Source organism: Pseudopipra pipra, unplaced genomic scaffold, assembly GCF_036250125.1.
Source record: "Pseudopipra pipra isolate bDixPip1 unplaced genomic scaffold, bDixPip1.hap1 HAP1_SCAFFOLD_166, whole genome shotgun sequence".
Classification (NCBI taxonomy): Eukaryota; Metazoa; Chordata; class Aves; order Passeriformes; family Pipridae; genus Pseudopipra; species Pseudopipra pipra.
The window spans coordinates 59,858-70,740 of record NW_026990645.1 but is presented as its reverse complement, the minus strand read 5'-3'; the positions used below and the strand labels follow the sequence as shown (position 1 = coordinate 70,740).

At 44.5% G+C, this 10,883-nt stretch overlaps 1 protein-coding gene across 3 annotated transcripts; it reads left to right on the top strand.

The window, feature by feature from the left end:
* The first annotated feature begins 215 nt into the window (after window positions 1-215).
* On the top strand, window positions 216-5,474 carry LOC135408072 (ATP-dependent DNA helicase PIF1-like). 3 transcript variants are annotated; one of them, XR_010427228.1, is made up of 7 exons: window positions 216-356; window positions 1,005-1,109; window positions 1,666-1,753; window positions 2,295-2,440; window positions 3,417-3,608; window positions 3,948-4,088; window positions 4,515-5,474. XR_010427228.1 is itself a non-coding variant. In XM_064643416.1 (6 exons), exons 2-6 carry the CDS (start codon window positions 1,059-1,061, stop codon window positions 4,002-4,004), a joined length of 534 nt encoding a protein of 177 aa, XP_064499486.1. In that variant the 5' UTR covers window positions 217-356; window positions 1,005-1,058; the 3' UTR covers window positions 4,005-4,103. The 3 variants fall into 3 exon arrangements, 1 of the variants encoding a protein (XP_064499486.1); XR_010427227.1 differs by having other exon boundaries at window positions 4,455-5,474; XM_064643416.1 differs by lacking the exon at window positions 4,515-5,474 and having other exon boundaries at window positions 217-356; window positions 3,948-4,103.
* The last annotated feature ends 5,409 nt before the right edge of the window (window positions 5,475-10,883 follow it).

The window sequence follows — 10,883 nt, the reverse complement described above, 5'->3', positions numbered from 1 at the left end:
TCGTTGGAAAGACGCCGGCGATCACGTGGTAACTGAGGGCAGCCAGGAGAGGGACCGGCGACGCATGCGCGGTGGCTCTCGTGCCGGCGCAGCGCTCCCTGGTCGAGTTAAGGGCCGGTTCCGGCGGCAGGGCGGGACTCGCGGTCTCCCGTCCCTCCCGGGGTGTGTGTGGGGGGAATAACATGAAGATTTTTTGGGGTGAAAGCGCAGAAATTAGCGAGGAGAGGCGCTAATTTGGGTAAACTCGGTCACCGGAAGTAGAGAGCGACCGGAAATCCTCCAAGGCCCCCGGCCCTGGGGCACCCATAAAAATGATGTCGAAATAACTAATGAGAGACGCTTGCAACAGCTATCAGGTGAACTCCCTGGTGGAAACTGCTGGCTCTGGGGCTGAGCTCTGAGTGGATACAGTGGGGATACTGTGGTGTCAGGAAGAACTAGTGTTCTGTCATGCACTGCAGCACCAGTCAAAGCTCTGTGTGTTGGAGTTCGGCTGCCTGGGGAAAAATTCAGTTTTTTTGTTAAATATTCAGTGTCACTTCTTGGTATGTAATAGACAGCAAGCTCATTGATTGCTATGAAACAGGGTTGGTCATTTATTGCCTTCACACCTCTGCTTTTTCTTTCTATAGCATCTTATTAAGGGCTTTCTCAATTTTTGCCTCCCTTTCTGGCAATATTTTCTGGATACTTCCTTTAGTGATCTGATGTTGGCAGCAAATGAAACTAGTCATATGCTCAAAATGCTGGCTGCTCAGTTCTTATTTACTGCTGGCCTTTGATTCCTGTGCCTTTTCATGCTCTGCAAATTCTGTTGGGAAGAGAGGCAATAGTGAGCTCTCTGTTGTTAGATGTGACAAGGTTTGTGTGAAGATGTCCTAGCAGCAGAGCAGAATGGATATTAAAAGAGAAATTGCTATTAGAAATAAATGCTGAGCCTCCTGTCATGCTGTGTATAATGTGTTCAACAGCTGCAATTTGTTATGTCTTTCTTTCCTTAACAGAAGTGCACACATTTGAGGCTTTGGATAGTGACCCAATGCTAGTGAAGTTAATTGATGCTCAAGTGTCCTGTGGGTGGTAGAGTTGAGCTGAAGCTTGGAGCTCAGGTAAGTATGTGTACATACACATGGAATAGAACAGCAGATCAAATGGTATAAGAAAAATAAAGGAATATCAGATAAATATATAGAGTAGATTAATACACAGAATGCAGATTCAATATAGAATGTCTATGCCAGGCCAACAGAAGATTCTGTTCCAATCTTTTATATTTTCTCTGCTTGGAATCTTATCGAAACAGAAAATGAGTTTGATTTGAGTGTAGTCCATGTCTTGGGGACAATGATGATTGCTGTGACTTTGACACACTTTTCCAATCAGGTTTAGAAGCTTTCAGTAGCAGAGAGCATAGGCAGCTCATAGCTGTGGATGGAAGCAGCTCAAGTGAAGTGTTCAATGCTGTAAAATAGCTGGGAATCCTAGGAAGGAAAGGCTATGAAATAATTTCAGTTGGAGATGGTGCTCTCTCCTGCAGTAGGCAGGATAGGATGATATGGTCCTATCAGCCTGATGTGCTTATGCTTCCTGGAAAGAAGCTTAACTGCAGGTGGCTGAACAGGCTGAAAACCCAGTGCACTGAAGGATTTTTCTTTTTCTCTGTAGGTGATGCTAGCAAAGAATCTGGATGTGTCTCAAGGGCTGGTGAACGGGGCACGAGGCGTTGTTGTAGGATTTGAAAGTGAACAGAAGGGTAAGTGAGCTTCTTGATCTCTTGTTGAAGGAAGAGGGGGAAAAATAACAAAACGATTTTTCATTGATGGCTGATGACTTCTCAACTTTGTTTACTGCCTGGTAAGAATAATTAGAGGGAAAGCAGGGAGGAGATCTCTGCAGGCTTGGGGCTCTCACCAGCTGTGATGTCATGCACTGCATCAGCTGTAGCTATCTATGGGCCTCTTGTGTTTGCTTTTCTGTGTTGTCTAGATGTGGGTGCTCATTTGCATTTCCTGTTTTCTTTTGTTCAAGCAAGTTTTTGTTTGTTTTTTCTCAAAGAATAATGTTCTGCTACCTGCAATGTGTATTTTTCTCTGCATCTCAGCTGATAAATTACCTGGCTTTAATTCTCCTGCCTTAAGTAGGTGCCAAACATCATTTCAGTGCATGCTATTTACTGTCTGCGGGTTTAGGTTTGGTTTAGGAGGGGGGGAAAAAAGTGTTCTTAGGCTGCTGACTTCCTGGCTTTTGAGTGTCAGGAATACATCTCTGTTTCTCTCCTGCTCCCATTCCTACAGGGCTGCCTAAGGTGAGGTTTCTCTGTGGGGTCACACAGGTCATAAGAATGGAGAAATGGGTCTTCAAAGGACCATCAGGAGTTCACCTGAGTCGTCAACAGCTGCCTTTAAAGTTGGCATGGGCCATTTCCATTCACAAGAGTCAGGTGGGTGTCCTTATACAGCTGTCTAAAGACTTGCACACCATCATAAGCCTTATTTCCTGGGTGAGCTTGCATTGCTGGTAAAACAGAAGGGAAAGCTGAAAGGCCCTTGTTGGGGGGGGAACTCCAGAATATGTGTGTTTAGCTGCACCTCTTCTGCTCATGATACCTGCCTATAGGGTCACAGATGGACTAGATACACTGCTGGAGTTTCCATGGGGTGCTGCCATCTGCATAGTTGGTGTTGGACTATAAAGCAGCATTATTTACCATTGTGGGCTGATGAGAGCAGTGTTTCCTTGAGAGTCATCAGCACTAGAGACCCTGAGGTTTACAGTATAACTGAGGCAGCTGCCAGAGCCACAGCTCTCTTTGGGCTGATGGTGGTGTGTGTTTGGTTTTTTTCAATGTAACAGTGTAACTTTCTCAAAGTTCCTTGCCTTCCAGAAGGCTTCATACACTTTGATGAATACTGGTCTTGGAAACCTGTGAGTTTGTTCCCATGCCACTGCTTATTGTTCCTGTGCCACTGTTTAAACCAGGGCAGGCTGTAAATTCTGCTGTGCCCAGGACAGCCCTGCAGACAGGCCTAACCCAAACTCTCTGATCTGCCTGAGGACTGCTTGAGAATGGTGACTGCTCTAGTTAACTACTAGGAGTGAAACCAGCAGGATTTCTTTCCCTGCTGTGTTGATTAGATGGGATTTATGGAGTTTCATGCAACAAGAGGTTCTCTGGAGTTAGTGGATTCTACTATCTGCTAGCAATTTACTGACAGTAGGAAACTGCCTTTCCTTTCTGATTCTCGTCTTTTAATCAGTTACACAGTAAAACAAAAGACTTCTTTGTTTTTTTCTTTTTTTTTAATCAAGCCCTTACACCAAGAACGGTACCTTTGACAGACTCACAGGTTAGTGTTGGTACAGCACAGTGTTCTTGTTTGTTTGTTCTGTAACAAAGTTCTCTGTGTCTTTGGCAGGGCATGTCTTTAGATTGTGTGGAAATCTCCCTGTCTCGTGTCTTTGAAAGTGGGCAGGCTTACGTAGCCCTCTCCCGAGCCCGCAGCCTTGCAGGTCTCCGTGTTCTGGATTTTGACCCAAAAGTAGTGAGAGCTGATCCTTCTGTGCTGCACTTCTATAGACAGCTGAGGCGTCATCAGCTTTTAACCCAGGTAAAGAAAAACCTCATGCTAGCAAAGCCTGCTTTGTGCTACCAAGATGAGAGGTGTTGGCCCTGAGATGCTTCTTTTTCTTCCTAAGCAAGACCATTCAAATTAAAACTTGTAGTGGCAGGAGAGATGAAACTGCAGAGAGAGCATGTGGCAGGGCAGCTCTTGGTGGTAAAATAGCTACAGTAGTTTTGGGATTGTATAAAACTACCTGGCACTGTGGGTGAAAGGATAGGTTGAGATTCTTTGGTCTTCCTCTTGCAGTAAGGAATGAAGGGGAAGTGGGCACAAAAGAAATCTGTTCCTTTTTTTTTTTTTTTCGTGTCTTCTTTCTCCCCAAAGGATTCACTACACACCTATTCAGATGCTGATGAGAAGGAGAATGTGAAATGCAGCTGATAATGTTCTCCTGGTTTCTGTGAAGTGTCAGCACAGACAGCTGAGATGCAGTGATCTTGCTATTGAGTATATTTGATAACACAGGTAAAGTCAAAGGAATTTTTTTAGCTGTTTGCTTCATTCAGCTGACTCTGGATATATAGAAGTGTAGAGGATTGGTTAGAAATGCGAGGACATATGAACATGGCTAAGGCTATGGATGAGCTGCTAAAGTATAAGACGCAGTCTGACTAGGCCCATGAGAAAGTCTGAGATAGCAGGGCCGTGAGAAAGCAGCAACGTCCTTGGGTATTCTAAATTGAGCTGAAGAACAGGAGCTAGGCATTACCAAAACAGAGACACTTAACGAGCCACCTGTGTAAACAATGAAAGACAGTTAAGATGATATCAGCACCTAACTGAGCACCAATAATGAGCCTAATTTCTGTAATATTCATGAACCTATTATAGAGTGTATATTAAGCTGTTGTCAATCTACAATAAACGAAGTTCCTGGATTCTCACATTGAGGTGTCTAGAGCTTTCCGTCGCGACATAGAAGTATCCCCACCTTGTGCCTCTGGAATTTGGAAGGCTTCTGCAGCCCCCTTCTGAGCCCACAGACCTACGTAAGCACTTCTGTGTCACAGATGCAACTCTAGCAAACAAAATGACTGAACAAGGATGTTCCTGAAGGACTTTCCTATGGTTCTATCCTGCCTGCCTAGTTGCATTTAATCCTCCACATATATAGACTGAAACTTGTGTCCCTTTCTTCAAGTATACCACTGTTGTGAGATGGAAGGTGTCCGGATGGATTGGACCAGTTCACAGGAGCTGCTGACACAAGGGAAAGCAGTGCTAAGTATCTGGAATACACACTTGATTCTTCTGCAAGCAAGGAGCTGGGCTATTACTTTACAGCATGCTGAGGTGTTCCAGATGCTTGACACCAGGAGGCTTTGCAAAACTTCCTCCACAAGCAGAACTGCCAGTTACATATTGCTTGTTATGCTGATATGTAGTGTTTTTATTAGTCTGTTGCATAAGATGTGATTTTTATTTTTTTAACCCTCTGAGATGAACTGGCACTGTTTAAAGACAGGAGGAATTCCTACATCTTATACCTGTAATTATGGAACTACAAGAATTGTGAAGTTCTGTTACTCCATTAGGGAGAAGATGGGTACTGGTGAGAGTTCCTCTTGTTAAAACATGAGGCTTGCTCAAATGAAAGTTGTCCCTGGAAAAAACCTGTCTGACTAATAAGGTGGAAGTTTAGTGTGAAATAGGGAATAATGGCTATGGACATGTGAAGTGAGCTGTAATGTCACCTGTTTCAGCAAAAGCAGAGATAAGCAGAACTAATATACTGTCTTAATTAAGGCAAAGCTTTGGTCTTTGTATTTTAGCACTTTGTTTAAAGCTTAAGTGACTTGTATATTTTAAAATGTTTAACATCTTAAAACATGACATAACATTCAGCTGGAACTCATCTCTTTCAGGGTTATGTCTCTAACAAAACCTCTGCTGTGTGAGTGAGTTGAAAGTCACTTCTTGGCAGCTGCTCTCCTTAAAGCCAGGAAAGGATGTTGATTAGCCAGTGGTTAATATAGCAGAAAACAGTTTTAATAGGATTTCAAAATGCATATTTTAAGTGGGGGTTGAGGGTTTTTTTTCTGGGCTTGAAAGGTAGAGTTTTGGAGGGAGTCATAGTAGAAGACAGAAGTGTGACTATTATTCAGAGGGGCTCTTAATGTATCAGCACATTGTTTCTTCAAAGAAGTCTGGTGGGGAGTGGATGAAGTAGCTGGAACCTGTGGAAGACAAGCCCTTTCCCCCTCACACTGCAAGCTGTAAACTTTTTAAATTATTTTTTTTAAACAACACATCCCAATTCTTTGAGCTGGATGTAAGCTGTTTGTCCACCTTGGGGAGAAACTGAAGATTAACTTCTCCCTGCCCACACAGCTGGCAAGGAGGGTGCTGGCACACTAAAGCATCATTTCTGGTGCAGATGAGCACTGAGGTGTGATTGTTTGGCCTGCAGCTTCCAGAGCTTCCACTAGAGCTGGGTGAGGGCCTGACTGTTGCAGGCTGTGTCCCCCAGCTGACAGTGCCAGTACCCAGGTGGGGTGCCCATGAGCACGGTGTGCTCAGATTCAGCCCCCTCCTCCTGTGGTAGGACACAGGGGGTGCAGGTGTGGCAGGCTGGCTCTAGCCTTTCCTTGGACACCTCTTGTTCCCCCAGCTGCTGTGTCCCCATCTTGAAGCACTCTTGCTCTTTCCTCATGCTGCTGTTCTGCAGTGGGTGCCTTGGCACAGAACCTGTGCTGTGCCACTCATGCCTCCTGTGTAATTCCAGCTGTGCCTCAATGTGCATCCTCCACCTTGGTGTGGGTTGAGTTTTTGCTTTTGTTCACCCCCCATGCCCCTTGTGCAGGTGGCAGAGGCTGTGGGTACCCTGATCATCAGGGCAAGGCTGTCCAGGCAGGCAGGGATGCCCAAGGGGTAGCCTTAAAGCCTGTATGCTTGGTCAGGGGGCTGGGCTGGGTCCAGTTTGCACTGTTTTTAGAGATGGGATGCTGCAGTATGAGGGCTTTGTGTTGCACTGGAGGTTGAGTTGTGGGATCTGAAATGCCCAGAATGTCAGTGGGTTTTACTCTTGGGGTAGACGGCTAGGAAGGATATGCCAGGCATGTCCAGTCATACACAATACATTGATTTACTGACAGGTTGCATAAGAGTGATGAGATAATGCAGGCTCAAATCCTTTAACATCTCTTAAAAAGTTCCTGTATTGCTGCAATGAAAAGATAACTTAGAGTGTAGGAGTGGTGATTATGCAAATAAACTTCTAATTGTGATTTTAAGAAGCAACTCACTTGACTGTAGTTTTCCTGGATATAGGGACTGAAATCTTTCCAGTTGTGTGGCAGTTTTTTTGGTGCCAAGCTGAGGTTTGAGATAAAATGCTAAACAGAACTTAAAGCTGGAAAGGCTAATCAATATTTCATGTTAGTATTAAATATACATGAAATATTGTGGTTGCCTTCTCAATGATGGAACTGTGGGAGCAGAATAGTGGTGGCTTTTGAAGGGCTGGAGCTGTTCTGAGGCCAAAAGGGGTCTGTCTGTGTAAATTTTGGATGTTCTTACTTCCAGCTAAAGCAGATGCCATCCAACACCTGACACACACAAATGATCGATATTTAGCATCTGCTCCCCACTCTGGTCACATCCATTGATGATCCATTCAGAGTTAACTCCTTGCAATTATCATAACAAAGACTGGGGATAGACATGCATACGTGGTACTAAAACTGAATAACCACAAAGTATTTCGCACAGGCATTCTCCAATTTTCTCTTCCATTTATGGATAATAACACTATTTGCAGAAAGGGCAGCAAAACTTTTCTCCGGGGATTTATTTATAACACACAGTCTTGCTTACTCAAATGTAAATAACAGGCACCGCGACCCGTCTGTAGCCAGGGTCTGGGCGTGTGCCCGCGTTGGAGACCCCTGTAAGCAGGGCGGCAGCCTGTTTGGCTGTTGAATGGTTTAGGATACAGGAATCTCTTCCCTGAGGTTAAAAAGCCTTTTAATACATGGTATGTTCTCCGTGTGTTAGTACTTCTCTGCTACAATCAAGTTACTTTTCAAACTCTTTTTTCATAAGCTTAGCGAATTGCATTCATTCTGTCCTTCACAGTAGGGCTTTTTTTCAAGCATTCAGACAATCTTTGTGGCTTTCTTCTTACACCGCCTTCATTTCTTCCACTGTTAGAAACACTTGACACCTGACTTGTAAGCAATATTCTAGTACTGGCTTCATTAAAAAAATTGCCTTCCTATTCCTACACACTGCCTTCCTGAATAGATTTTAAAAGTCTTCTTAATCCTGTTTACCTCACACACACAACAGTGTGTTGACTCAGTTGTTCAACATGACTTATAAGCACTTTTCAAAGTTGCTGTTTTCAACGATACTGTCCTCCCCTCCATACTTAAAAATTTTATTTTTTAGACATACAGCTCTTCATGTGAATATATTAAAACAGCAGCTAACTGCACGGGTTTATTCTCTTTACCAAACTATCCATGTTACTCTGTGTGACTTCAGCATCATTATCTGTCATGCTGTCAAATTTCTGTGTCATCTGCATATTTTGTCCATGGTGATTTTATATTTAAATCCAGGGGATGCATAAAACTGGCATCACTTTTCTTTGAGTGCTTTCCTTTGGAAGACACAATTTTAAACAGCCTCACTGGATGATTATTTCTCACTGGCAATATTTTTCTAACCCATCAGTTCCAGACTGTATGTGCTACAGTGCCAGCTATTTTAAATGAGCAGTAGCATATTGAGCTCGCTAGATTAACAAGCTAACAGTTAAAGCATATGATATCTCCACAGTAGGATTACACCTGTAATCTCTCAAAGAGTTAAATTAGGCCTATTGTCTATAAATTACTTGTATTAATTTAATTCTTCATCACTGAAATCCTTTGCCTTTTTCCTCTATTGCACCTGGATCATGTCAGGTTAACAGGCCCTTTAACTACAAGTCCTTCATAAATATTCCTAAGTTATTCACAGGCTTCATGCTTCTGTAATTTCCCGAGCATTCCAAAATTCATCTCAAAAATCTGGTTAGTGGGTGTGAAGTGCCTCAGCCAAAGGGCGAAAACGGTGCTCTGGACGGTCACCAAGGCCCCCTGAGGGTGCCCTGAGGGAGACGGGACGGGGCGGGGCGGGGCGGTCGCCATTGGCTGCTTTTCCCGCCCTCCCCCCAGCCCCCTCAGCCGCCTCAGCCCCCTCAGGCGCAGTGTCCCGGCACTCCCCGGTCCGTGAGGCGCGCGCAGGTAAAAGGCGCTTTGGAGAAGCTCAATAGAAGGTTGTGGAGTCGCTCTAGAGAAGATTTTGGGCTGTTACAGGCGTAATACAGTGTTCAGCAGCAGCGTCAGAAGGGCAGCACGGTCTTTCAGAGGAGTTATTGAGGAAAAAGCTTCTTGAACTTCGTCACCCTTGGTAAGGTAAGACAAAGGGGACTAAGAGTTTCAGAGAGGTAAAGCTGAGGGAACTTGGAAAGCACATGCAGGGGATGTTTTGAGGGAAGATCTCAGGTAAAGTGTGAGGGACAGACTGAAAATCTTGGAGGGAAAAGCTGAGTAGGGGACATTTTGGGGGTCAAAATATGTGGTGTCCCGAATGTCACTGAGGGGTTTTGAGGGTCACAAGAGGAGGAGGCTGGTGCCCCCGGTTTCACTGAGGGGAAGGAGGATGTGCTATGTGTCAGAGGGGCAGGCAGGTTTCCCGCATGTTGCTGAGGGGAGAGGCAGGTGCCCGATACGTCCCTGAGGATCTCTGAGGGGGAAGAGGGTGCCCCGAGGGCTAAGCGGGTGTCTCCTGTGTCCCTTTAGGGGCTGTGAGGGACACAGGGCGAAAAGGGTGCTTTGAAGGGTTACCGAGGATCCCTGAGGGTGCCCTGAGGGAGACGAGACGGGGCGGGGGGGGCGGTCGCCATTGCGCTGATTTTCCCGCCCTCCCCTCAGCCCCCTCAGCCCCCCCAGCCCCCTCAGGCGCAGTCTCCCGCCGCTCCCCGGTCCGTGAGGCGGGCGCAGGTGAAAGGCGCTTTAGCGAAGCTCGATAAAAGGTTGTGGAGTCGCACTAAGGCAGATTTTGAGCTGTTACAGAGGTAATACAGAGTGTTGGGCAGCAGGGTGTTTCAGTAGAGTTATTGAGGGAAAAGCTTCTTGAACTCCGTCACCCTTGGTGAGGTAACACAGAGGGGACTGAGAGTTTCAGAGAGGTAAAGCTGAGGGAACTTGGAAAGCCCATGCAGGGGATGTTTTGAGGGAAGATCTCAGGTAAAGTGTGAGTGAGGTGAAGTGTGAGTAAGGTGGTGAATAAGGCACAAACGCCGCCGGTGACACAATCAAGTGCCAGGGCAGAATTAAGGTTTATTACAAAACAGTTTGGTTTAAATACAGCGCTTAAGCATGTCACATGATCTTCCAAACAATGACAATCAAGTATTGACTGAGCATGTGTGAGAACGTGGAAAACTACAACTCCCATAATTCCTTGCCACATCTCCCCTTCTCTAAATAATTAACAAATTGTAAAACAATACATTTTTTAAACATCCTTAATGTAACCAATCTTATCTTAACTGTTTATAAAAACCAGGACCTATCATCACAAGGCCTTTATTGAGCTGTTTACAACTTTATTGGTTCGTGCAATATTCAAGCAACCTTGAATTACTCAGGGTTTGTAGATGTGTAGAATCTTTTATCTGAGGGTAATTTTGTGTGATTGGGTAAAGGCATCGTCTTTATTTGAAAGGGAAATGTGTTGGGTTGTAGATGTTGTGTTTGAAGTAGTGTTGTTTGAGGTAGTGTTGTTGAATGAGTGTTTAAGATATCTTGCTGTAAAGTGTATTTGCATTCACACACATACATATCTCCACTCAACTTTCTCATTCACATTCCGGTGGCCACTGTTTCATTCTCTCCTAACACATGCATTCTTAAACCCTTTATTGTGTTTGAATCATGGAGTTTTGGGTTTGTATTGGTTACTGTTTGTGTGTTTCTTTTGCTTCTGTTTATTTATTGCTTCTTTGTGATTGTTCCTGTTTTGAAGAAGTATTAATGTAGATTTACACATATAGGGACCAGACCCATATCTCTTTCCCTCCCCTTTTTGTGTTTTTACAGCATGTTTCTCAATGTGTGGTGTGTTCCTTTTACTATTGTTGGTTATGTTTCTTCAAATCCAATTTCTTCACTCATTTTCTCTGATGATTGTTTCAGTTGTGAGGGAGGGCTAATATAAGGCCTGACACATTTAGAAGAGATCCTTTGTAATTTGGTACCCTTGGAT